This window comes from Larus michahellis, chromosome 5 (assembly GCF_964199755.1).
Source record: "Larus michahellis chromosome 5, bLarMic1.1, whole genome shotgun sequence".
NCBI classification, from domain to species: Eukaryota; Metazoa; Chordata; class Aves; order Charadriiformes; family Laridae; genus Larus; species Larus michahellis.
This window is the reverse complement of record NC_133900.1, coordinates 54,618,607-54,646,501: the sequence shown is the minus strand read 5'-3', so window position 1 is coordinate 54,646,501 and position 27,895 is coordinate 54,618,607. Positions and strand designations below refer to the sequence as shown.

Here is a 27,895-nt window from a genome sequence, read left to right as displayed (position 1 = left end):
TGTCATTTTCCAGCTATTCAAGAAAATATTTTGTGTAGCTGTGTATGTTTCAGCAGTTGCCTGACCATTGAATTGTTAGTTGCTTGAAATTTTAGTTTAAGCTAAAAAATAAAAATACATGTTTAAAAAGTAATAATTTAGTCTTTTATTTGTGCAAAGCTCCATTTGAATAACATTAAATGGATAAAACCACCGAAGTAACATAAAGTTCCTTGAATGCATGTGATAAGTATATAAAGTGCTTCTGGCTGAAAATTGAATGAGTGAGGCTAATACTTCTAAGTGTTCAATAAACTTTTTTTTTTCTCCTTGAATTGTTACTCATAGCTGTTGAGCCACTTGCACCTATTTTCTGTCCACTGACTGAAGGCAAATACATATTCTGGTCTTGTTTTGGTAGTACAAGGGCTCAGTGAAGAAACACCGCAGTCCTTTCCATCCTGTAGACAACTTAATGCTGGTGTTTTAATTTGAGGGACACCTAATGGGACTCATTTATATAAAATATTTTAGCTGCTGTTTTAAGTTTGTCATGTCCTTTTATAAAAGTGTGTACGATCCTACTTGCGTATAGTCATTAGTTCTTCTGTGTGTATGATGAGTGTTTGGGGTGTTCGAGCAATGCTTTCCTTCTAACTTCAGTTTACATTTAATTAAACAAAAAGAACAAAATTCGGAATAATGTAGAAGAGCATTGGTTCTGTGTGCCCCAGCTTAGTACCATGATGGAAGCTTGTGCATGAAGTTTTTGATGAAAAAGGAAAACTAGATGCATGGAGACAGCAAAAGCGGAACTCTAAAGAAATCATATTTCTCTGATAATAATTCTTTTCCTCTAACTCAGCACCTATCCCAAGTCTCCAACTTGTATTTTTTTCTCGAGTAATTTGTTCAAACGGGAGAAGTAATAGAAGGAGCTTTATGTTACTTATGGATTTACGGATTTATTTTCAAATGTAGCTTTCTAAATGGAAAGGACTTCTGGTTGCTACTCTTTATCTAATTGGAGTGAAATAAGCTACCTTTTCAAAGTTGTTTAATGGAACATTCCATGCAGGTTATTTTTTTGTCATGAAGTAAGGCCAAGCGTTCTTTTCAGGTATAGACATCCTGATCTTGAGAGTCACAGTTGAGTGTTTTTTCAAATGATATTTTTCAAATGATGCATTTTATAAATACATAAATTTATGAAACTATAGAAATATATTATGTATAAATAGCTTATGATCTCTTGGTAATTCTTGAATGCTTTTTTCTTTTGAAGGACTGTACACTTTAAATATTGCACTAGTGTCCCTCCTGTTTACGCATACTCCAAAAAAGATCGCTACTGTTGTTGGACTAGAGGATCTGAACAAATACACTTTACTCTTACAAGTTCTTTTGGCTCATGGACGCCACTAGCAACGATGGGTGTTTTAGGTCCCCAGTATCTTCCAGTTAGGTGGTGGCATTCTTCACGTCCCCTTCGAGATGACTCCATAGTTGAAAAGTCACTGAAGTCCTTAAAGGACAAAAACAAGAAGTTGGAAGAAGGAGGTCCTGTATACAGTCCAACAGAAGTGGAAGTTGTGAAAAAATCTCTTGGGCAGAGGATTGTGGACGAACTGAAGCACTATTACCATGGTTTCCGGTTACTGTGGATTGACACAAAAATAGCTGCAAGGATGCTCTGGCGAATACTTCATGGAAACACTTTGTCTCGTCGAGAACGGAGACAGGTACTGAGTAAATAGCAATTCTATTTGAATATCCTTAGCAATTGCTCTGTTTTATTTGAACTGAGTTGGTTCTTTCTGTTGTCTTCTGTTCCTAGAATTAAAATCGTTAGGTTTATTTCCCTCCTCCTCCCTATGTGGACACTAAAAATTTTGGTTATGACTCCAAAACGTTTTAGTCTTGTTCCTCAATGTTGAAGATAAATTCCATGTTTTCTAGTTGGAACAGCAGGAGATTCTTTTGTTTTGTCATGTGGATAGCAGTTGTGGTTTGCTCTCAAGTTCCCATCCATGTGCTGTACATCCATGTGTGTACATGGTCACTTTCTCTGCTTTTTCATTCCAGCTGGAAAAATAGAGGGAAAACACTTCTAGTAAAGGCTGGATCTGTGCTAATTCTGTTGTGTTCTTCTAAACAGAAGAAAAGCTGCAGGCTGAAATGCATGATTGATAGCCAGATACTAGTACTATCTCAGTTATAAATGTATTTCTGAGATAATCTGAGTTCAAAGAAGATAATATGAGGAAAGTTTTTGTTTCATACTTCTGTTTTTCTTTATGGCATGTAGCTTACATCTATGAAACTGTAAAGATGCAACTGATGATTTTAAAGAAAAAGGAAGATGGGAGTGCTTTCAAATTAGGATGACATACATGCATTTCAATAGAAATTTCAGTTTGTGGATGAAGTAAATATGCTTATTGAACTGGGATTAAAAGATATGTGGATATTTAAAAACATTTGATGTGAGCTTATATATGGAAAGACTGCTAATGATAAGCTGTTTTAAAACTGACGTAGCTTAAAACAATTTTTTTCTGAAAGAATGCACTGGTATTCAACTTCACCAGTTCATGAGCAATATGTCAAACATACTGATTTAATAGTTCTCATTTTCTTTTTTTTTAAAGACAAGATGTTTAAGCAGTTTATACAGGTAAAATATTAGAGTCTGTCTTCCTGCCTTTTTAGAAAAGAAAGAAAGCATTTCAGCTGTTGCTGGAAATAAAAAAAAAAAAAGTGCTGGAAGAAATGTTGCAGAGTGAAAAATATATGTGCTCTGGCAGCAGGAGCGAATAGTGTGGCTTGCAGTTCTGGTCCAGTTCTCTGCAGTTTGTACACTGTACATGCAATGTGTTAGGTTCACATCTCGGTCTTCAAAAATTATGTTAAATGATCAAAAATAGGAGTATTTGTTTCTGATAAAATTTCGTACATAGTTCAACATTTTCATTTGTAATTTAAAAACATCATATCTTAATGCAGTATGCAGAAGGTTTTTTTCCTGTGTTCTCAAACAACAACAATTGTTAAATGCACATATAGCAGTTTTCATCTGTGATTACATTTGGTCTCTTTCTACAACAGCACTGGTTGATAGTATTTGGTCTCAGCATCTTCACGCTACTTATTTTTGCTCTCTTCCTTATGCTGTAAAAGAGTATGCTTGGCAGCTGATCCAGTTGAAACGTTGCTCAGCAATAAATATAACAGTCTGCACTGACGTAAGAGAGGGGATTATGTCGTGCCAAGAAAGAGTAACTGAGGATAGAGGGGGATGAGGACTGCAGCACTTCTCAAAGTAGCAGTTCTGGCTTGTGCTGGCTTATTGAGAGCTTTGGGAAAGTTGGAAAACCAAGTGAGACAAATTAATTCATGGTTTAAAACAGAATCAGAAGTCCTCTGGAGGGAAAGATTGGAACCATTGGTTTTTCTGCCTGGTTCATGTTCACTGAGCCATACTTCTGAGAAATTATACAAACAACGGTAAAATATGAATATCATGGAAATATTTCTGTTGAAAGGTCAGGACTGTATTCTAGAAGGCATGAACCTTTAGAAGCAATATGTTATCTTTGGACACACATGCAGCATTCTATGAGTAGATGGATTTATTCATTTGGTTGTCCTTTAGTTTCATCATCTAGTGGTGATAGAGCTGTCTTTCTCACATTTATGTAGTGGTCTGGCATTTGGCCTTCCTCAATTTTTTTTTTGTGCAGATATGCGATTTCAGTATAATTTTGCTTATTTTAAATAAAATAGAAATTTATTGTGCAGGTATAAATTAGTGTTTACATTGATGTAGCCTGTGTCTTATCTAATGATGTGCGCATGTGTCTGTGAGTGTGCAATACAGTGTAGAAAATGTAGAGAAAAAGTTTTAAGAACAACAGTAATGTTATTTCTCAATCTAGGTTTTGTGTTTTCTTTATATGGATGTAGAGGATGTCCTCTCTCTTGAATGGAATCATGGTAGGCTTAGAACCCATGGTCAGTGAAAAGCAAACCAGCCTACAGCTGAACAAAACCATTTACATGTGCTTTTTTTAAACCTTATTTTAAGTTTGTTTCAATACAGTTCATTTTTTATGAGTTCAGCCTTGAGTTGTAGTATACTGACTGATTTAAAGAAGTCTCAAAACTTTGATGCCAGATTAGCTACAACTTTGCAAAAGTTGCTCCTGAACTTTAAAAAAAATATATAAATATTTGAAGTACATACTGCTTTAAATGTATTAAACTGCATATGAACTGACAGTCCTAGAGAAATCTTATCTTCATGCAGACTGACAAATGAGTTATTTCTGCCTGCCCTTTCCTTCCTCTTTGGAGGCAATAATGGAAAGATATCCAAGCAATCTAACCACATTAACAAGCTAATTGCAGCATGGCTAATGCAAGCGAGCTATTGCTTATATAAACCAAAAGTTGGTTCCAAAATTCTGCTTGTACAATTGCTGGTAGGGTCTGGATTCAACAGGATCACATATCTACACTTAGGAGAGAAGGCAGGAAGAAATAAAACATGCAAAATATGATACTGGCTGTCGAAGACTAATTGCTATAGTGCTGCCTCCTACAGCAGGATGGTTCAGAACATGGAAATGAGATGGCAAACACTATGGAGTTTGTGGCAAGTATATAAGCTTTACAAACTCTTTAAGCCTGCAGAGGAGGGAGGAGTGGAGTACATGAACTGTAGCAGCAGACAGAGAGTAGTCACAAGTTTTTCATGCTGTGCTGCCAAATAATGTGTGTGTAATCATGCACCATTGTATTAGGTTCCTGAGCAAAGTTGTTTCCCTTGAGTTAGCAGAGGGTGCAGTTTCATGATTTATGTAAGCTGATCTAGGATGGTGCTGCTGCAAAAAATGCCAGTCCTGTTTGGTGCTTAAATCAAGTTTTCCAACACTTTCCCACCCTTGCCCCTGGCTTTTGGGTTGTACTGATTCCCTTTTGCTTGTCTGTGTATGTATTTATGGATTTTGCCTTGTACAAATACTTGCACTTGCTGTCTAAAAATAGATACTGAATAGAAATAGAAACTTTGTACTGCACTTTATGGAAGTTCTTGAGGTTTTTTCTTTTAGGGAAAATGTACTTGTTCTTCTGACTTTTAACATTTTCTTCCATAATGTCTTACATCTTTTTGAATTCCCTGGTAGTCATTTAACTTCTATTGTTGGAATGAACGGAAAAATCTCTGAGCCTGTAAACAATGGACCAAAGCATCCCTTCTGGGAAACTGAATTTTTTATATACAAAGAAAAATGTCGGACTTTGGATCTGTGGAGTTTGTGCATTCCTCAAACAGTATTTGGTTGGTTTTATGCTAAGAAAATGATGGTTGAAGTTTTACTGAGTTTGTATTCCAGCAAAACATTCCTGATGACATGCAAGCTATACTGGCTGTTGCTGCTGCTCCCCCCATGGATTGGCAAGAGCTGTGGGGAGGGGATGGAAGGGGAAGCATGCTTTTACTTTTGTAATAGCATTTATGTTGCCGTTTTTTCCCAATCATACCTGTGTTTATCAAGTCATGATACTGAATGATGCTGCTGTGGCAGTACTGTACTGTAGCGTGTGTCTGATTTAGGAACTGTGTGTATTCCCAATAACTGGTTATTTGCTTCGTAAAATGATGCAGAGTCAAGCAAGATCTGCACTCCCCCATATAACACAACTTAGTAAGCTTCCAACGAATACTGAAGGATTTGATTATAGACCGCACAGCCTAATAATACATTTGTGGGTGTACAGAAATCAGAAGGACAGTATTTATTTTATGCAGTTCAAGATTCGGTAACTAATGCATTGGCCTGCTTCAGAGGATTACTGCTCTAGAAAAGCAGTGATTTTACAAAAAAAAGAATCTACCAAGCTGGGCTCATTACCCTGGATTTAAATGTACATTACAATTGTTATAAGGCAGAGGGGGAGGGATCTTTCATTTTATTCTTGATTACTTAGTCCATAGTAGCTCATGCATGTAAGAAGTGGTAGAGCACAAATGAAGATGAATAAAAGAAGTTAAGCAGCTTTAACGACAACAAATGACCACCTCCTGTTTTCAGGTGCTTTTAAGAGGTTTAAATGAGATACTTGTTCAGTAATCCTATTGAGACACAGTGAGGCTTTTGAAATACTTTCTATAGTGTTGAAAACTGGTGAAACTCTGGCACTCTGTAGTATATAGCAACTTGAAGAAAAAGATACTAAAAACTGACTTTGTCACATCCTTTTAATGTGTTATTTTAAATTTCCTTTCTAACAAATATATGTGAGTTTAAGTGATAGTGTGGATGATCATATCAAGTATTTTTAAAATAAATATTAAAAATTTTGCTTATCTGCTCCTTTTTTTGTTTGTTTTCCTTCCAGTTTCTTCGAATATGTGCCGATCTCTTCCGCTTGGTCCCTTTCCTAGTTTTTCTTGTTGTCCCGTTTATGGAATTTTTGCTTCCAGTAGCTCTTAAGTTGTTCCCTAATATGCTTCCGTCAACATTTGAGACAAAGTCTAAAAAGGTAAGCAGGTCTGAATTTATAATCCAGTAATATGTTTTGAAAAAATTAGAGCTTTCCTTGGTAAAGAAAGAAATTAGAAAAATTCTAGAAACTAGAAATATTCTAAAAATTATGATTTTTTTCTTTTTTTTTTGAGTATTGGGGAAATGCTTTTGTTATCTTTATGTCGTTTTGATGATCTTGCTGTTAACATATAATAATTAACCAGTGGCATCCTGGTTTACTATTTTATATGAGCAAGTGCTATCAGGGCTGTAAGCTTCTCTTGTCTTTTTTGCAATCCTCATCTCCATTTTCTATGACTCATAAAGCAGAAATGAAAGCTATGAAACTTTATTTCTTTCTAGTTTGTATTAAAATGGTCAGACTTTGTTTTAATATTTGTAGTACTTATTCTTGACTCAAGTTTTTTGTATGATTTCTTAATATTTAAAATAGATTTTGTGCATAGTTTTGTTTAAACTTTATTTCTTTTAGTTAAGTGTTCTCAGAATTGTTTAGAGCTTTGTAAAAACACACCAAAAAGCCCCACAAGTTCTCATTTTCAGAGCACACAGTACTTACATGAGGTTCATACATAATGAGCTCCCAGTCAGTCACAGATATAATCAGTCATGATTGTATACTTGAGTATAAATAACCATTAATTTAAATTCTGTGATACGTTCCTCTTTGTTTGGATGAGATGTAGTGTAGGATTTCTGTGCTGGATACAAGAGTTGGGAATTAAACAAACCAGTTGCTTAGTTTCTATTTTTTTGTTACTAATTCAGAGGGTGCCTGTTAGTTTTCGCAGGTGAGGCCACTCATGGTGCACTTCACTCTATTGGCATTGCATCTCATGCTGCATGGAGGTTTGAGTTGACTAACCTATTTTTCAGTATGATCTGGGGATCTTTGAATGTTCTCTTGTGATGTGTTGTGTTACAGCAGAAGTTCAGAGTTACTCCACATAACTTGTCTGGGCACAGAAGAAGTGGTGTTTAGTGCACATATTTCTGGAAAGAACTTTCAAAACCGAGTATTTTTTTAACAGGAGGAAAGATTGAAGAAACAATTGAGAGTAAAGCTTGAATTGGCTAAATTCCTTCAAGACACAATTGAGGAGATGGCCTTAAAAAATAAAGCAGCCAAAGGAAACGTTACGAAAGATTTTTCAACATTCTTTCAAAAGGTAAAAGTTTTAAAAAATTTATTTTCTCTTCCTACCAAAAAAATAGCTTGGTGTTTTGTTTGGTCTATGGTAACCATCTGATACCTTTATTCTGTTGGGTTTGAAGAAGCAGAATGTAATAGGTTTTTTTAGGATAGATTTTGGTTTTGCAAGTAATACTTCAGTGTGCTGAAGTTTTACTATTCTTAGCTTTGGCATTCTAGCTGGTACTTTGACTCTCTGTTTTATTCTAGAAGCAGTGTATTTCTGCTCATTCACTTCTTGTTCTCTTTGTTAATAAGTTAATTCTAACATAATTATGCACTCAGTGATTACTTACGTAGTTTTGGACTTTTTTTGAACACTGAGTATAAAAACTGGGAGGAAGGAGTTATTTTTGAATTAACTGATTAAGACTTGTTGGGGGTAAAGTAAAACTTGGTTTTGGTCAAAATTAATTCTGTGCATTTAAAAACTGTTTTTATAAGCAGTTGCTGTACTGCTGAAATCCTTTTGGATAGTGACTAGAATGTGGTATAATCTGGGGTTTTCCTAGAATGTGAGTGCAGTGTTTGGTGCAGAATTTCTCTGTTCATAAGCAGTTGCTGACAGACTAAATGTCAGTTACCTGCCTCCTATATTGATAGCCTTTAGATTTGACAGCGTTTCCTTTCACCGAGTTGTAGGTAGGGGTTAGGTATTCCCTGGAGGGATGAAAAATACCTTCTTAAATCAGGGTAGGATTTATCTCACGCTTCTGATTGCTCTTAATTGTGGGACTGTCCAGTAAGAGATTGAGCCAACAACCATCACTAGGTGCTTTGTTGGACGTAAAAGTGTAACCCCTTCCTTTGGGGAGAGTATGTATTTGCACAGAAAAGGACATATAAGTCTGGGGATTCCACACCTGAATTTTACAAATCCAGTCAGCTCGCTTGAGCTTTTCCTGCTTCTCAGTGCTGAGAATAAAGTTTTAAAGGGTGGGGTAATAAGATCAAGTTGTTAGTGCCGTGTAGGTTAGCTCAGATGATAATGTTGGTGGGTTTTGCCAGTTGGTATCTGCTTGCAAAGTCCAGGTACTTTGAAGCTTCTATGCTTCTGTTCTTTTTCATGTACAGAACATTTTAAGTGGTTAGCTATAGCAGTTAGTAGCTGAAGCACTGACGCTGCAGACTCTGGGAGCATGCCACTGCCATGCTTCATGTTTGGAACATTTAATTTTCTTCTGAAAGAACAGCTACTGAGAATTTACATTTGGCGGTTAATTTCTGTGGAAATAAATGACGTATCACTCAGCATTTGCTGGAGGAAGTCCCAAGTTCCTCTGACTAAAAAGAAGTTTCAAGCCCTGCATTTCTTATGTGTGGGTGTTCTTTTTACAGCTATGTATTTCTCATTTGTGCCATGGAGACAAAACTTTATTGATCTCATTTCACTGTACTAGATAATAAATGTCAGAGCAAGAAGAAGCTTAAATGTTTCCCACCTTTTTATGATTCTTTTATAGCTGCTTCTGCAGTGAAGTATTTCGTGCTGCAAGTACCATTGATTACAGGCTTAACATATTTGCTTCAGAATTCCAGAATTTATCTGTGTTGCTTTGTAGTTAGCGATGTACTAGAAAGTTTCAGTTTGTACTCTCAAGAAACAAATGCTTGGCTGTGACAAAATTCAGCTTTAAACAAGGAAGAAAAAGTTTCTCTATTTTTAAAATTCCTTTTTTGGCTCCTGTAGTGAAGGAGCTGTTGAAGTGGAATAACAAGGCCTTTGACCTTTGTTTCTCTGAGTTGTTTTTTCTGCTGCACAAGTATCCTGGAGGTTAATGGACTCAAGATCATCTTGTCTTCCAAATTTTTATCTTTCCCTGTATTCAGTAGCTGTTCAGTAAAAGACTTGAGTTGGCAAATAAAACAGGTAGGCATAATAAATCAGGCTGTATAGGTACTGTTAGGTTTTCGGACTGTACTTGATGTCACTTAGCTTATGTTTTCTTTACAGGGCTTAATAAAACGTAGAGGGTTTGGGAAAAGTGTGTTTTGGATATCTACATATTTACTGTTTAGACTGAAGGTGTTAAGTGACTGGGAGGACTTCATTGTTAAGTTCCGTAGGTTTTGGATTCAGTTATATCACTAATAAGCACTTGCTGGTATCCTTAAAATAGAAAAGTCAACATTTATACAGGTGATAATGTTTTACTATGATCTGATGAGTCTAGGGAATGATTTTTTCTACTACTTTGAACTGTTATTTCTGCTTCCAGTATTTGGATTTAATTACTGTGAAATGCCACTTGGCAACACATAACTTAAAAGCTTAAGTTTACATTTGTACAAGCAGTTACTTAGAACCTTCCATCAAGAAGGATGCAGAGTCCTTTCCCAAATAGTAGTTTATATTTTGGAATAACGTCAAGTACAAGTGCATTTGCATTGAGGTGCCATAAAACAGCTAGGAACTGGAAGCAAAACAGTATTGTAACCAATGTGGTTGTGGAGAGAATGTAGGTGTCCAAATTTGTGTTTCATGGGGACACTGATGTCGCAGAATTTTTGCCATTGGATGTACTTCTCACTTTACCTTTACAAGGTGATGCTTTTAAACTGCTTTTATGTTTAGTAAGTATGGCACCAGAAATAATACTTGTCACCGTGACTTCTGTAGCAACTATTTATTCGTTCAGATTGTCTTTTTTTTTTTTTTTTGAGGTATCTCATAGCAGTGCCAACTCAGTGCTTATTAGTATACAGATGCATTTAATTTTTATTTCTGTTAGTTTTATCTTAAGTAATTTTTCATGTTGTTGGAAACTATGAACGTGATCAATTCTTTTGCCTTTCATAATAAGTTGTGGGGTTTTTTTTAAAATTTCTTTCATGTCTTCGTTGTGTCCTATTTCCTATCCCAAAATTGATGCAAAGTACGTGACAAATGAGTATATTTTTATTGTTCAAAATAGTGCCCAACCATAACATTTGCTTTGAAAAGCTTTGTGTGTGTTTGTTTTTTCTTACAGATCAGGGAAACTGGTGAAAGACCCAGTAATGAGGAGATCTTAAGGTTCTCTAAACTGTTTGAAGATGAGTTGACTCTGGACAATCTAACCAGGCCTCAGTTGGTGGCACTTTGTAAATTGTTGGAACTTCAGTCAATTGGGACAAACAACTTTCTGCGCTTCCAGCTGACTATGAGGTTGAGAACCATAAAAGCAGATGACAAAGTGAGTCATTCTAATTAGGCACTGGTTAATAATTTTGACATGTAAGGCTAATGAGTGTGTGTGGATAGATGTATATCTTTCTAGGCGTTTTCCTTTTTTGTCTTAATCATCTTATTTTTGACCTAACTTAGAAAGAAAAGACTTGAAGAGCTTAAAATCAGAAGTGTCCTTATTTGTACAGAAAAAGCTGACTTTTTTTTCAATCTACCATTAATTGCAATGAACGTAATTATGTTAAAAAGAAAAGCATTTCTATGAAACTATAATTTGTAAGGGAGCTGATAGAAATACTATCTTAGAGAGACTGACATTACCATTATGGAGCCATTAAGACTACAGTATAATATTCACTATTTAAAAAGTGGAGGTTATTTTGTGTTATCACAGCAGCCTCTAGTGGCTGTTATAAAAATACGGACTTCTGAGTGTGCATTGGCAGTGCACCATTGATGGTGGTTCTTCAGTTTTGAGCTGTTACATGCTGAAGTTTATTTTATGCTTTGTGCAGCTAATTGCTGATGAAGGAGTTGATAGCCTGACTGTTAAAGAACTGCAGGCAGCATGTCGTGCCCGAGGTATGAGAGCTCTTGGTGTGACAGAGGAGCGTCTCAAGGAACAGCTTAAACAGGTATGTTTTTGCAAGACTGAATACACAGACCTAATTTCAGTTGCTGTCTCTGGTTTCTGTTATGATTCTGAGAAGTCATTTTGCTTCTGTTCTCATTAAAGGCTTGGCTAAAACAGTCTTCCTCCTTAATAAGCTTTTGTCATGTGTGTCAGTACATGTGTAAATATGTAGTAGCAGTGGGCTTCTGGTTTTTGACTGGGCCGTGATGTTTTGATGATGTAATTAGATACTTAGACATAAAGATATCCCAAATATGTTTGCAATTTTTGCAGTTTATTTTGTTAATTATTTGTATTGCTTTGTAAAGAACTTTTCTCTAAGTAGATTAGTTTCTTGTCTTTTGGTGTTGCCTGGTTTAGAGTAAGGCGCATATGAAACAAAACACTTTTTCAAATATTCATTCAATACTTCTTGAAATACTTCTTTGAACAAAATACTTCATATATTTCAATGTGATTGCTGTAATTCTTAGCTGCTTATAGCGTGTAGTTCCTGTGCTGGGATATTGACTGATAAGTAGTGGTAAAAAAAAAATATCAGTATTTACTTTTTTGTGTATGCTTCACTTGATCTGTAAAAAAGAAAAATATCCAAAAGTTGAAGATTTGTGTTATGTGTTGCATTTATAGTGGTTAGACCTGCATCTGAACCAGGAAATCCCTACTTCGTTGCTTATTTTATCCAGAGCCATGTATCTTCCCGATACCCTTTCTCCAGCTGATCAGCTCAAAACAACACTTCAAACACTGCCAGAGAGTGTTGTAAGTATTGATGTACATAGTCTGTAACCAGCTTTCAGTATCATTGCTGAAGATCCGTTCAGAGAAGTAGATGTTCTTCTTGGTTCCTTTCTTTTTGTTGAAAAACTAAACCATAGACCAATTATATAGAGACCTTCAAACACAGGAGAAGTTGGATAATATGTGGAGGGGTCTGAGAATAAAGCAAATAAAAGGCAGTATTTCATTGCATGTTACTAGATAGTAATAGCGTAAGAAAAGTTAGAATACACTTTTTACTTTTATAAAAAACAGTCTACGATCTAGGCAATATAAAGACATTAATACATGAAAATGTTGACGATGATGTGTAGAGAGAGAAATGATCTGAGTAGATTATTGGTAATCTTGAGAGAAAGAGAATGAAGAACATGTACAATTTAAGGGTGGAAAGTTCTCGTTTTCAAAGAAAGAGAATCCTCTTTTCCTGAGAAATGCAAAAATAGGGTAACTTGTGGGGGTTTTAACTATGTTCATTAGCCTATCTGTACTACCTGTCTCAATAAGGATATATAAACTTCTTCTGTTATGTGCACATACCTATATATAGACTTTAATAGACGACTTCAATTATTTTTAGGCCAAAGAGGCTCAAGTCAAAGTGGCAGAAGTTGAAGGTGAAAAAGTAGATAACAAAGCACGGCTGGAAGCAACGCTTCAAGAGGAGGAAGCCATCAGAAAAGAAAACGAAGAAAAAGAGATGGAAAGGTTGTCTGAAGCTGCAGAGAAAGCCAAAGAAACCCTTCAAGTTGCAGCCATGGTAAGTTCTGCTCTCAATTATTGAGAAATAAATGTCAGTGGTGTAAAATCTAGCATGTTACGAGTTACTGCCTCTGCTTTGGGTGTTGCCTGCCAGCAACTGGACTTTAAATCCACAAAGGGAAGATGTGGGAGAATTATTAAAACAAATTGCAACATAGAAGGGTTCGCTGTGAAACATAAGAGATTGTCTCAGTTTTGGGTATCTTTGATTTCTCTTTCCGTTTAGAGTAGTAAGAGAAGCCTTTTATTCCTCTAGCACAGGTAGTGGGTTGGTTTGTTTTTTGATTTACCCCACCCCATACTTTAAATGTTCGTATCTTTGGCTTTTTCTATTTGTCATTAACCTGGTAATGTCATTGTATAATAATTGACTATGAAAGCTGCTGGCCTGCTTTACTGGTGAATTAAGCTTCAGGAGTTCACAGGCGTTGTTCGTTAAGTGCAAGTGGGTATTTTAATGTGAAACAGCTCAATATGTTGCAGTTTTTCAATGTCTTCTCATAAAAATGTCTGCGTCTACTTTGGCAACTATTTCTATTTAGAGAAGTCATTCCTTACTGATGCTAATATGGATAATGTTATCTTTGTTTTAATTAAAACTTCATGGATCTTTCAAATATAGAAAGAGGTGGAATCAGCAATAGATCTTGAAGCAGCTGCTGTGCAAGTTAAAAAAAGTCATATGGCTATGGATACTGAAAAAGAACTGGCAAGGGCAGATATGGCGATGCAGTCGGAGATACTGAAAGATACAGCACCAGTATTGGAAGGCATTAAGGTAATCTGGCTAACTGTACATTTTTGTACTTTTTAATGTACAGATTCAAAACATCCATGTAAGAACCATGATAAATTGCCTGGCTGTCCTTCAGTTTTAGCTCTATCACCACGTTCTCTCAGTTAAAAACAGCTAATTAGTAGATTGCAAATTCTTAACTACCAATGCAGAAGTTGAAGTCAGCATGAAACATCTCTGAGTATCTCATCTATCTATCTATCTATCTATCTATCTATCTATCTATGTTATTGAAACTAATATACCTATTTTGGGGGGCATTTGCACTGTCTGTAGATGTAATGGATCTATGCATGTTTAATCTGTGTATAGTTAACACATGACACTTGTGGTCATATCCCGTTAAGTCTCATGGATTTGTGTGTTCAGTTTGTTTAAATGTTTTGTAACCTGCTCCTCCTCTGCTGATAGTAGATCTTCCTTGCTCCAGACTTCCCCATTGGTCTCAAAGACCTGGGATTCCTGAAGGCCAATCATACCAGTAAAAACTGAGGAAGGCATTGACTACCTCTGCCTTTTCTGTGGCCTCTTGCACCAGAGTCCTTGTCCCATTCACCAGCAGGCCTTCATTTTCTCTTGTCTTCCTTTGGTCCTGATGTACTTGTAGAAGCCCTTCTTGTTGCCCTTCATGTTCTGCACGAGTTTTAAATCCAGTTGGGCTTTGGCTTTCCTGAACCAATCCACGTATGCTGGGACAGTCTCTCTTTATTCCTCCTGGGTCACCTGTCCCCGCTTCCATGCCTTGTATGCTTCCTTTTCATGTTTCAGTTGTATCTTGAGTTTTGTTTGTAGCCGAGCACTTTATCTTTGTCCATGAGGTTTGATGTCAGGATTTTTCTCAGTCTCATTGTTGTTTTGCAGAATAACAAGTTGTTTGTTTTCTTTTTTTAAAAAAGTAGTTTTAATTAGAAAAATATTTTCAATTTTCCTGGACAGCATCATTATCTACCTGCTATTATTATAACATTGTTTACTTTAGAATGCTGCCAAGAATGTTTTAATGGTAATAACAAAATGGAAGTAATCCACATTTGAAATCATGCATTGTTGTGACTTGGCTGACTGTAGCTGGGTGCATGATAGTGCAGCCATGAGGAATGCTGTGGGAGGGAGACAGGCAAGGCTTGGGTAATCTTGTTTGGAAACAGCAAGGACGTGTGATGTCGCAGCTAGTTCACTCTTACCTATCTGGCATAGCATTTAAATTGCTGCCTGCCACGACACCAGTGCCGTGAGAATGTATGACACCAGGCTCGCCACAAGAAAACAAGAAGTAAGGTTAGCGTGGCATTTCTTAACCGAGGTTACAGCGTGGCCTGTCCCCTAAAGATGCTTCCAAAGATTTTAAACACCATGGAATACATTCTTCCCTCTTGGAGGAAAAATGTAAGACTCCCAGCTTCTTGAAGATGACTGATTTTTGTTTGAGACAGAGGAATTTGTTTTCAAACTGAGTTGCTGTCATTTTTATTTTTTTTTTTGCTAAGGTGAACTATAGATATTTTATTAAAATCATAAATAAGGTTGATGCCTAGATATTAACAGTACTCTGAAACACTTTGAGTTGACAAAGGGGCTGGGTGCCTAGTTTGTGAACTGCCCCGTAGTTGTTTCTTGGAAGCGTATCATCCTTCTGCTCTGTGTTTCTGGCATTCTTGTTTGCACATGTCTTTCTGTACTGCGCTCACATGGCTGTTCAGAGTTCAGGAATTCAAAATAAAAGCTGGTGTCTGAGTAAGATTAATATGCTAACTGTAGCTATCATTATGGGATTTTAGCATTTTTAATGAATCATCTTGAATTCTTTTTTTTTTTTTTTTTTTTAAGTATTCAGTTGGGGGTTATATTTTTATTCTCAGCTTTTCAAGAGACAGGTATACTTCACAAACTATGGATGTTGATCCTTATTCTCACAAAGGTTGTTGAAGATAAGTTTGATTCAGCTCAGCTTCCTGAATTTTGCTCTGAAAATTTTTTTGTGTAATTTATCTTTCCTGTACGTAGTGAATCGTTTCTCAGTTGTTTGGGTTTTTCACCCAGCAAAGGAGGAAGTTAAATATTTTTAAGTGAGACAGTCAAGTACAGAATTTCAAATAGTCAGAACCCACATAGTGAATCACATTAGCTGAACTTACTACTGGTGCACTTAAAAAATAACATACCATAGCAAACTAATCGCCTTAGCATTTAAGAACTCTGCATTAGCTTCAAAATGGCTATGACAATATTGACTCTGAACATGGAAAAAGAATCTTGAGTCTATCTTTTCTGGTAAAAGACTTGAAATCTTTGAGGAAAACTGCAAATGTGCCTTTCACTGATTTGTTTATATTTTCTGTTACAGGGTGAGGAAATCACTAAGGAGGAGATTGACATGCTGAGTGATGCTTGCACCAAGCTGCAGGAACAGAAAAAATCACTAACAAAGGAAAAGGAGGAGCTTGAGGAATTGAAGGGTGATGTCCAGGAGTATAATGAGGTGAAGAATGGAGCATGGAAGTTCTTTTTTTATTTCTGTTCATGTCTAGTTTTAGCATAAATGATCCACACGTTTAAAGATTGTCTTGCTTGGATGTCTCTTAGCCTGTAGTTGGTAGCTGAGTGAATGAACCGTGTGTGGGACAATGCAGAGCCTCATTTGCTTAACATGTTTAAAGCCTAGTTAAAATTATTGGAGTAGTTCCCACCAGATGAGAATGCTGTTCCTGCTCTTATTCCCAGGATTACTAGACTAACAGGTGCTAACTAACTACTGCATGCTGCAGTTCTTTCTTATCAAGCATAGATGTCAGTATTACAGATACTTCAAGTTATGTAAAATGAATCTTATCCAATCTTACGAAAGATGTGGAAAATTCACATTTAGGGGGTGCCTGAAAAAGGCAGCAGTGTTAGAATTTATTGTTCTAATTCTGGTTTGGCTTTATATGTCTATACGTTTGCATTTCATTTACAAATGGCTGCTGTCTTGAAATGCTAGTCAAAGCTAGTAGTATCTATTGTTGAAAATTGACACTGACAAAAGCTTTTCTCTTTCTTGACCGTTTCTTTTAGGATTTGCAAGAGATAAAAGAACTCTCTAAAACTGGCCAGGAAGAGGTAGTGGAAGAGTCAAAGGCGAGCAAGCGATTGACCAAGAGAGTGAACCGAATGATTGGGCAGATAGACAAAATTATCAATGAATTAGAGACAAGTCAAAAGACGGCGGATGTAAAGCTGGACAGTGGTGATAGTCCTGCTGCTGGGTAAGTGACTTCAGAGTACTGAATGTGTCCCTGACTGTTCAGTCTCACTTTTAAAGTGTCTGATGTGTGACTAGAAAAGAATTAGCAAATAAGTTGTTGTTTAGAGTGTTAAGGTAAATTATTTTAAAAATAAAATTAACAAAATCGTACTGTAGATTTTCTCTTTTTTAAGGTATGTTAAATATGGTTGAAATGAGGAAGAGAAAAAGCAGGTATAATTCCCCAGATGCTATTTCTAAGGGTGTTCTGAAATTCAAAGTGTTGATTAGTATCTTACCATCTTGTTCATGGCTATAGTGCTAATGGTGATGCAGATGAAATCATGCCTTTAGTCATGCTCCTCATGCCGTAGGTTTGCCAAGTGTCTTTGAAAAGGTGCAGAACAGCATGATAAGCATATTCATATTTGGGGTTCTTTAGTAGTGAAGGTGTTAGTGAGGAAAAAAATTGCAAATAAGTCTATTCTTTTTCTGGAGAGAAATGGGGGAACAGATCTAATGGAAGTAAGGAGATCACTTTACATGGTCCCTTTCTGAAAATTTGCTTCATTTCAACTTTAACAAACTTGTAGGTTTTTTTATAGAAAGATCTTTCTTGATGGTTTCATTGCAAAATTCATTTGTCAACACTTCTCCAGGTCTTAATGTTACTGGAGAGTCTCTCAGACAATCATATGTTGAATGATCATATGTTCCATATTACAGGCACTGAAATACCTAAAAACTGTGACTGTAATTCTCACAGTTTACGCTTATGAATGCTGTATTAATCTTGTTTATGCGTGTGCCATTCATTAAGAGAGCTTCTCAGCTCCCATAGAGCATAACCTAACCAGAAATAAGGATTCTGCTTTTGTTGCTTCCAGTCTTGTTTTTTTCCAGTCCCCGGGGCAAACGGGGACTTTGTTTCAAATTTTGTGTAATAAGATTAAGGCAGCCATATGAATGGTGCTATAGAGAAGTTGTTGATCAAAACCATCTGAATTTGTAAATTAAAAATGCAGTATAGGATCACCTTGTTCTGAATGCAGCTATACTTTATGTAATGTATGGTTTTGTGGATAATTTTGTAGGTTATTGTGGATAACTGAAAACTATTAGTTTAAATATTGCTTAATTGTCAAAGGCTTGTTTTTGAACCTTTAAGTTGTTGCAGTCATTACCAAGCCATCAAAAGTCATAGAAACAACACAAGTCGAGGACATTTAGTGGCAGTGTGAGAAATGCTTCTTGCATAAAAGTCAGTCTGTGCCCAGAGGTTAGGGACAGGTACGGAGCTGGGACTATACTAATAAAGCCCTGCTGGTTAATATTTATTGGGTTCACTGTCTCCTGCATTTCAGCTTGACCTGTGCTGGAAGACATTCTTCAAACTAACAAAACTACATAGGCTAGCAGGGGCTTTAAGCTGCAGAAGACAGACAACTTTAGCTTCATGAGATCAGTAAGCAGACAGTGGAAACATGTGAAACCTGCTAGTCATTATGTCAATTTTAGTTCTTTCTTCTACAAACTCCATTCCTTGGTATGAGCAAATGAAGCCTATTTTAACAAAATGGCTGAATTGCTGAAGTGGTTAGTCCTCAGCTTTTGTTTTCCTGTGACTTTCATTAATTTTGTATAGGCCAGCCTCTCTAAATCTAAAAGGATGACTTATATTCATGGCACTGTATCTTTGATAAATGGGGACGAGGGGACAAAGGGCATTAGATACAGTCTAGGAAGTATAGAAACTGTGGCAAACTTTATTTCAAATAATACTGGATGCCTGTATTTGTGCAATAAAACATGTGGAAACCAAAACCATGAGATTCGATGGTAAGGTAAAGATTCATTTGAAATCTGCGTGCTGATCAGTAATTCATTTTTGCTTTCTTGCACTCTGTTCAGGATTATAAATAAACAATTACTGTTTTTAAAAATGACCTGCAGTGTAGTGACTTTCAATACTGCCTTTTGTCAACTTTACTCCTTTGGAGTAACTGCTTGCCATGTACAGCTTGTGCTTCCTCTTCAGGGAGAATCTCATCAGTATTGCTGAGCTAATTAACGTGATGAGACAGATTCAGAAGATTCCAGAGGAGAAACTAACAAGGATTGCGGAGGCACTAGATGAAAACAAGGATGGCAAAATTGATATAGATAATGTTGTTAAGGTAAGTCTGTAGACTACTAAAAGAAAGTAAGGTTAAGCCATCCTTCAAACACTGTACCTGTTTTGACTTAAATTCATATTGCTGTCTTTTGCAAGAGTCTTGATGCCAGTGAGGTTTTCGGGAATATATTCTAAATAGGTCTTATAATACATGTTAGCATCTTCAGAATTTATATGGCTATTGGGGGGGGGGGGCGGAATCTTTATCCTGTGTCTATTAGCCAAATTGCCTTTAAAGCTGTAGGTTTTCCTATATGCATAGGACATACATATAGGTTCTATGCATATGCATAGAACTTGACGTATGTCAAGTTCTGTAAAATATGGTGATTTTGTTATGCTGCTTATTGAATGGGAAAGAGAATGTGAAGGAGCTTTAGAACTACTTTAGGAATACCACTATTCAGCCAAAGTCTTGACATAATGTTTATAGATACATTTTACATCAACACAAGGTGTAACAGCTTCTCTTGCCTCCTTGTATACCTTAGATATTTCATTGGCACCTGTATTTCCTATGCTTGAAAGACATCAGACCATCAGCTGTTCTTTAGGTCCACTGTAAATGACTTGTGTTCTTTGCCCGCTTTGTCCTGTTGTCTTGTGAACGTTCTCGGGTTTTCCCTGCGTTTCTCCTTCGTTTTCTTGTTTCTTTTTTACTTGGTGAATTTAGAGAAGTCCTGAAACTTACTTCCTTGCAAGTAATTTTCCTACTCAATACAGAAGTAGTGCTTGAAGTTAGGACACTGTGGCCAGCGAGAAAATATGGGATCAGTCTTTTGAAAGACATTTTTCCTCTCTACTGAAGCTGTCCCAGTAGTGATTATCTTCCCTGTTGCTCTGAATAGCTGTTGTACATTTAGCAACATGGGCAAAATGTACTTCTCAATTCTGCGTGTAATGCAGTATAATTTGAAGAACTTGAGGGGCTTATGCTAAGAATACATTTGTACAGAAAGCTAGATAAAGGAATTTTGAAGCGCCTGCTACATTTTTTTTTGTTTTCTGAAAGGCCTACCCCCCTCTATTTTTAAATTTTTGTAGATGTATGCCTATTTAGTACAGTAGGTCTTTTTGATAAAGTTAACCCTGTAAAATAAGTATTGTCTTAAATACTGTTTCAGCAGAATTTGAATCTGAGCTTTTCATTGCAACAGATTGAATAAATGGGTCTGTTTTACTAATGCGTTAAAATGCAACTCTGTGTGCTGAGGGCAAAAGTTCTACATAATTTGTTTTAAGTTTGACTCTTTTTAATGCTCCTGATATGTTTGAGGCACTGGTTGTGGTTTGAATTTATGTTTTCAAGTAGGAAAAAACCTGTTTTCCTTGAACATGAGACAACTGATTACATTTGTTGTCTTAACAAAATTTATGATATGAAAATGCCTCAATTATGTAAAAATTAAACGCTCTCTCAATTTCATTTTATATTCGCGTAGGTAGTAGAATTGATTGACAAAGAAGATATTGATATTGGCACCAGTCAGGTTGCTGAGATTATGGCACTGCTTCAAAAAGAAGAAAAATTGGAAGAAAAAGAGAAAGCAAAGGAAAAGCATGATAAAGAAGCCGCGGAAGCAAAGAACTAAGCTTCAGAATCTGAAGCTAAACTCAATTGTAACCAAAACCTTGTATATCTTTCTATGTCTAATGGCTACATATTACTTGAGCCTTTGTGATTATGGGAAGTATTTTGAGCTGATTCTAGTAATAAATCATAGATATGTTTTCTGACATATGGGATGACATTTACGTTCGTCAGAGAAGTGATTTATTGTCATTCCATACAGATGAAAACAAAATACGCTTCTTTAGCAGTGCTCCTGCCCACAAAATCATGTATTTGCACTCATTGTGGTACAGTGATCCATTAAACGTGCAAGTTTGCTGTATAAATTAAGTGTATTTGTCATGGAAAAATGTTTCTCATTTATTTTCTTTCGTCATTACATGGGGCCCAACCTTGCTTTGCTTCTGCCTTTTAGCTTTTTCAGAAGTTAATAAACTTTCTCTTCCATCACAATATTACATATTTTGTAACCTGTTAGTGAAGATTCTGTGGCTTCAGTAGTAGCTCTTTAGACTGAGTTTTATTTAAGCTAAATATCACTAAGCCATTGCCTCACTGACAGAGAATGTGGCATTCTAATCACTTTTATGAATTCATGATTATTATTTTTTTTCTGTTGAAGGGAAAAAGATTTCTTTTTCCCTAGAATGGAAACTTCCCATGAAGTTTGCTTCTTATGGGTGCCTTAAATTTCTTAAGATGAGGGAGTAGAGAATGTCACTTCTACTCAAAATTCCATGAATTACTAAAGCGTTGGAATCACAGGAGCCTTTAAAATAGTTTCAGAACACAATCTGTCACAGAAAATCAGTTAAAGTGTTTGTCTAAATAGCAAAATGAAAATAATCGCAAGGGGAAAATGTCAATTGTGATCTTTTTGCTTATTTTTAAAAAAAATTTAGTTATCTTCACGTTTGTTGTTTTTCATCTGATAATTATTTATACCATAACTAGGTTTCTTACCTCTCAATTTTCATCTCAGGTATAAAATCACTAGCCGGGTATAGTCAAAGTACATAAATACTTTCATCTCATGGCCTTACTTACTGTGCAGTCAACAAGTCATGTCTTGTATTGCCAGTGCTTGGATTACATCATTGGCTTTTTAATTAATTGCTTATAGTTACTGTCTTTAACTGTGTGATTAAATACTGACAGTAGGTCAAGGTTTACTCATTAATGTCTGTCCTTAGTAAATTTTTAAGTTTAAAAACCAGAATACCAACTCTAGGATGTTCCATAATGCCTGGTAGCCTGAATTTTCCACCGTTTCTTAAAATCTCTTATGAAATAGACATAGTGTGACTTGAACCAGCAGGGTTGCGGTTTGGCTTTTTTTATTTTGCACCCAGTATTATAAAATATGTGAACATCCTTGATTTTGTGTATCCTATAGAGAGCACATCTTACAATGGCGCTGTACACAGTGATATTGAGGTGGGCAGTTAGTACTTAACGCTTTAGTCATAGTTGCATATTTTCGTAGAAAATGTTGACTCCCAAGTGTATTTCAGCATAATTCCATGTTCACTATTTATCTAGATTGGCTAAATTATTTATAAAAACTCATTTGAAGTTAGTGGAACCAAGACAGTTTTGACAGTCTCATGGCTTGCATGATGGACCATTGTATCTAATTGCTTCCAAAGCAAGATGTACAGTAAGATGTACAGTACCATTAATTCTAGAAAAAGGGTCAGTGTGTAGTTCAAGTATTGAGTTCATATTCTGTACAGTTTGCAAAGAAAGCTGCTTACAGTAAGATCCTCCTGAGAATTACTGTAATTGTATCTGAAGTGTAAAATTGCTGTGGCAAAGCTGAAATTTCAAGTCAATACGATCTTTGTAGTTAATGCACCCTGAAACAAGGGGGCTGTTCTCTCCCTTGTAAATCAAGATTTACAAGGAAGAGCATGACAGTCAGTTTGTAGATTTTGAAGATAGGACTTCACTAGGTGCTGTTTTTTTTTTTTTTAGGCCAAAAATTATCTTAGATGAAAATGCCAGAGTAAAAATAATTTCACAAAAATGCAATTTAAAAACTAATTTTACATTGTATAACGTACAATTAGAATTACAGGGCTTTGAAGTACACTAAATTTTGCAGTTGCGTATTTTCATTTTGAAAACAATGTATAACAATCTTACTTGACATTCCTGAAACATGATAAAGATACTCTAAAATTGTGTGCTACCTTTCATGCAATATCAAAAACCTAAGAATTGCGGGCACTTGAACGCACGCAAGTTTAAAACAGGGAAGTAGCAGAAAAAACTTTTCAAAGATTTATTGATTCAAGTTTTATGGAGCTTTAACGATCTTTACAGTAAATTATCTGGTGGTAGTATTTGGGAGTGTAAGACTTTGCTGCTGTTCTTTTTCCGTGTTTACTGTTCACTTAAATTTTCTGTGGATAAATAAGAAGGGAGCCAAAAATAGTTGTGGGTTTTGTTTGTTTTGTTTTGTTTTTTAATAAGGAACGTCCTGATTAAAATAATTGCGATACATTTATTGAACACTTTTAGCCTTTGGACTTGTTTGAAATTTGGCATATTGTGAAATTTTAACAGGTTACATAAAATACATTTCAATGTCAATCACAAATGTCAGTTTTCCCCTGTTACTGAAAGCGTTTAGAGGACGTACGCGTCAACCGCAGCAAAGCATTTTCGCGGGGAATATTTTCCTTCTGATGTTGAAAGTAGGCAAACCCATAACAGCTGGATTTGATTGACACCTGTTCTGCGAGTTTAAAATGATTAGGAAGCCCTGGGTGATTCCCGGCTTTGAACCTTCTCGAGCAGCTCTGTCCAGGCGATACAGACAACTCCAGCAAATCAGTGGCTTGAGGACTACCTTCAGGCAACCGCCTTTCTTGTCTTTCGTGTTGACCAAAAAAAACACCACAGAAGCTGCAGTACTTTCAGAGAAAGGAGATGACTTCCGAGTGTACAGTAACTGGTCAGAACTTATTCCTGAATGCGTATTTAACCAGGAGATGTAAATATTTGTTTAAATAATAAAACAAAATATATGTGGGATTTCGGCAACCTTGGGACTTACACAGGCAAAGCCTCTAAGCTCAGAGTTAGGCAATTGGTGAGACTATTGTTGGGGTTGTTTCAGATTCAAATAAGATCAGATTTTTATTATAAACTATTCAGGGGAAAAGATGTAAAGTGTATAAAAGCTTTAAAAAACCCAACAATTTAGCAACAAGCGTGAAAAGTAAAGTAGGATGTTGTTTCTTCTTCCCCTTCAAAACAAGCAGGTTAAAGGACCTGTTTTGTTGGGAAAAAAAAAAAATTTTGTTTCCATTTCATGTTAGCTCCAAAGATGGTTTTTACTGAGATTTTCATCGCTGACTGCATGCTGTGAGAGTAAATCTGTATCAGACAGCTCATTTAGTAGGTAGTTTGTCAGCAGGACTGCATGCAGGTAGAGAATATTCTCGTGCCAGGATAGTACCTGACACTTAGGTAGGCTTTGTCTGGGGGGGAAAAAGTTACATCTTTTATACAACTCCAAAATACTTCTTGTAAGTTTATATCTACGTACCTTGCTAATAACTTAAACTTTAGCTACTTCAGCATGTATTCAAATATTTTAAATTGTTTATATCAAATTATTGGGTATATTTAATTAAAAGGATAATCCCACATTCTGTTCTTTGTACGTATTTCAAGTTTTGCTTTTCAGTTGAAGAATTTCAGCCTGTGTTAATAAATTTAAGTTGAAAATTGTTAGTGCTCTGAGCATACTGGTTCTGTGTTTGCCATAATGCAGTATAAATTTTATTAAGTTAATTGGAGCTTGTGTCCTTTGTTTAGTTATAATAAATGTATCATTTTGAAGTCTCATTTCTCCATTATTTTTCTGTTGCCTTTGATATTTAATGTTACTTTGTCACTGTTCAGATAAGATGTCAGTCACAGTGATGCGCAGTGATGAGCTGAGTATTATAACTGAAATGTTTGGGGTGGAAGAGGGCAAGTGAAGGACAAATCTTTAAACCTGGGGAGGTGGTGGGTTGTGTGGGGTTTGAGGGGGATGTTAATTCTTGCAGAAATTCTGTTGACACCTGTGGGACTGCTTGTGTGGCATAGTGAATGAACTGCGCTAAACCGTTCTTTCTAACTATTGCATTTTAGGTATGAAAATGGGGAGCAGTGTGCTCTTTACTCTAAGGAGCTGATGGAAAGGTTGAGATTTATTCCAAATAGGATTAAGTCTCCTTAGGAAGGATCCACGTTTGGTCTTTGTCCACGTTAGGAGAGAGAACACATCTGAAATGGTGCCGCAGACTGATTATTTTATGCCAGGCTGTGCCCTTTGCCACTGATTTTGCAAAATTGTATGTGTTCCGCTGTAATCTTAATGCTCTTCACAAGGTTCATCTCAGTGTACAGCAGACTTTTAAGTCTTGGGCATATCCAACAATATGCTTTTTCAATTAAAAGCTGTTAATGATTTATTAACAAGGCTCTCCTCCTGAAGCCTTGGTGGCCTGGGTGGGAAGGCAGGGAGTGCCAGAGCCACCAAGGTGTCCTGTGCGCCTCTGGTCCCTTGGAAATAACTGAGCTGTCTCAAAGGTAACTTGTATTGATGCTGCTCGGGAAGCTTCGGCGCTCGTCTCGGCCCAGCTGTGGTCGGCGCTGGTAGAAACGCATAGCAAAGAAGATCCAGACCCAGAAGATGTGGAGGTCCTGGTGCAGGCACCTGGGCTGACAAAAGTAGTTAGTTTCTTGCCTGCTTTCAAATAGGATTTGGGAACATGCAAACATTGAATCTACCTTGTAGCATCAAAGTATTTTAACGGGTGCCCAAAAACAACCTCCTGAATAACTTAACGGTTAAGCTAGGTTGGGTTGCAGATGTGTCCTTTCTTTGCTTAAAGCCAAATATCAAATAAATGGCTCAGAAAGTAGCAGAACTTGTTCCTTTTAAGCTTTTGCTTTAAAATTTTCCTTTAATGACAGGTTTAATTAGGGTGAATAGGACTGTTGTGCAGCAATGCGGTAAAACAGACTGGCAGAGAAATTGTGGTGTTGAGTTTGTAAAGGAAATGTGGACGTTGGCAAGTGCATTTGGTCATGGTTACCCGTGTCCTGAATGCCCAGGAAAAAGACTGACTTCTGAATCCAGTGTTGCTGAGTTATATTGGTTGTATCAAAGAAATTTTACTCCTTTCTAAATCTTTATTACACATGTATAACAATTATTGTTATTGTTACAATCAAAAGAAAAAAACAGGGTTTTTTGGAATCTCTTGCCCTGACGTAGGAGGGAAACGGAACAGCGGTACCTGTGACCAAGCAGAGTGCCCGGCTGGTCTGGTTGGTGCATAGGTGGGAGGCACAAGCCAAATTCAAGTCTCAGAAGAGCTGAGGCTGGAAGGGGCCACCGGAGGTCGTGTAGCCCAGCCCTCTGCTCAGAGATGGTTTCCCAGGGCCGTGTCCCATCGCGGTTTGAGTATCCTCGAGGATGGAGACTCCGCCACCTCCCGGCATCCTCTCTGGGTGGACCTCGCCACAACCTCCACCAGTGTTTGATCACTCTCAAGGATAAAAGTTTTTTTTCTTGTGTTTCCCTTCTGACAGATAGTGATAATCTATTATTACAGAGGTGAATTTATGCGTTGTCCACAAATGCACACAGAGGGAATAGTAACCGGCTTCACTAACTAGAAATAATAGCTAACAGATACACTGGTACACCTTCACTGGGTGGAAGCTTCTTTTACATCAGGCTGGTAACACAGGTGTGCCGAAAGCTGGTTGGAAAAACCTCTGACTTCATGAAATCATGATCTTAAAAGTATTAATACAGAAGGATCTTTGTTGCAAACTCTTTTGGTGAAATACCATTTAAAGAGCGAATACGTATGCATAGCAGTGAGGGAGAGATGGATAGTCTTGTGCTTGTTTTCGTTGACCTGGGGCTTGGGAAATCTGTGTTCAGTTAATGCTTATTCCTGCCATCACACATCGCTTGGCTCTTGTGCCACTGTAACATAGAATCTCCTTGACAGCGACCGGGCAGATGACAAGTTCTTCAGAGCAGAGTCTCTCCCTGCAAGGACCAAATACAGTATTTTGTCATGATAAGGCTTTTAAATACTGAATGCAGGCAGTGACAGCCCATACCAAACAGTTTCCCTGGCTAAGGAATCTTACTTTTCTCACTGCTTATATGTTGAAAAGCGTTTCTGGTATTTTCTTGAATTATTTCTCAACTGTGATGTGAACAGGAGGGTGTTTGTAGTGTGTTTCCAATTCCCCGTACTCTGTGCTCACTTCCATTTTTACGTATTATTGGATATAAATCTTTCTCAGTAGTTAAATATCCTTCACAGGTCAAAATTCTTTGGGGGCTCATTAGCATGTAAAATTTTACCCTTGCCAAACCTTCTGTGGTTTTCAAACATCAGTTTCTCTCATCTAACTGGCGTAAAGGATTTCTGCTATGCAAGAGATGGATCTAATTCAGATTTGCCTCTTTCCGTCTAGTATTTCTCTTTATGTATATTGGCAGAGCAGACCCCTTCATGAATGGCCTGATTTATGTCTCAGTGAATGCTGCAGCCGGCGGTTCAAGATGTCAGGTCTCCCCTGCGAGCTGGGAGCGGCTGCGGATTCTCCATCCCCCCTCCTTTTGTCTTAGCTCCAGCCCGAGAGCCATCCAAGTTCCTTCCCAGTATTTTCTAACCGTGTTTTCACAACCTTGGTTAAGCGAGATCTTCAGACTCCATCTGAAGGAGAGCTTCTGCAAGGAGCTGAAGGGCAACTGGGAGATGAGCAACAAAAAAAAAATGTATTTTTTTTAAAAAAAGTCTTAAGAGTCTTAAAATGGGAATTAACAACCTGTTACGCAGAAAACCTGGGGATCTCTGCAGCCTACTTCAGACTTGTCAGATTATTTTCTTTCCCCCCAGATTCAATCAGGTAATACACCCCAAAGAAGAAAGCACATCAGTAGGTTTTTCTTCTCCCTCCCTACCCCCCAGCCTTGCCCTTTTCTCTATCCTTTACTTAGTAATACAGGACTAAGTAGGAA

At 36.9% G+C, this 27,895-nt stretch overlaps 1 protein-coding gene across 2 annotated transcripts in view; it reads left to right on the top strand.

Annotated features, from left to right (window-relative positions):
• The window catches only part of LETM1 (leucine zipper and EF-hand containing transmembrane protein 1), a 30,949-nt gene extending 6,250 nt beyond the window's left edge, over positions 1-24,699 (top strand). The window contains exons 3-14 of one of the 2 annotated variants that reach the window (XM_074587382.1): positions 1,265-1,721; positions 6,385-6,528; positions 7,565-7,702; positions 10,698-10,901; positions 11,410-11,529; positions 12,159-12,290; positions 12,889-13,068; positions 13,693-13,848; positions 16,211-16,345; positions 16,921-17,111; positions 19,128-19,266; positions 20,708-24,699. In XM_074587382.1, the coding sequence (XP_074443483.1) occupies positions 1,265-1,721; positions 6,385-6,528; positions 7,565-7,702; positions 10,698-10,901; positions 11,410-11,529; positions 12,159-12,290; positions 12,889-13,068; positions 13,693-13,848; positions 16,211-16,345; positions 16,921-17,111; positions 19,128-19,266; positions 20,708-20,857 (2,146 nt within the window). In that variant the 3' untranslated portion in view covers positions 20,858-24,699. Of the gene's footprint in view, positions 1-1,264; positions 1,722-6,384; positions 6,529-7,564; positions 7,703-10,697; positions 10,902-11,409; positions 11,530-12,158; positions 12,291-12,888; positions 13,069-13,692; positions 13,849-16,210; positions 16,346-16,920; positions 17,112-19,109; positions 19,267-20,707 lie in introns of both variants that reach the window. The other variant, XM_074587381.1, reaches the window with a different exon arrangement.
• The last annotated feature ends 3,196 nt before the right edge of the window (positions 24,700-27,895 follow it).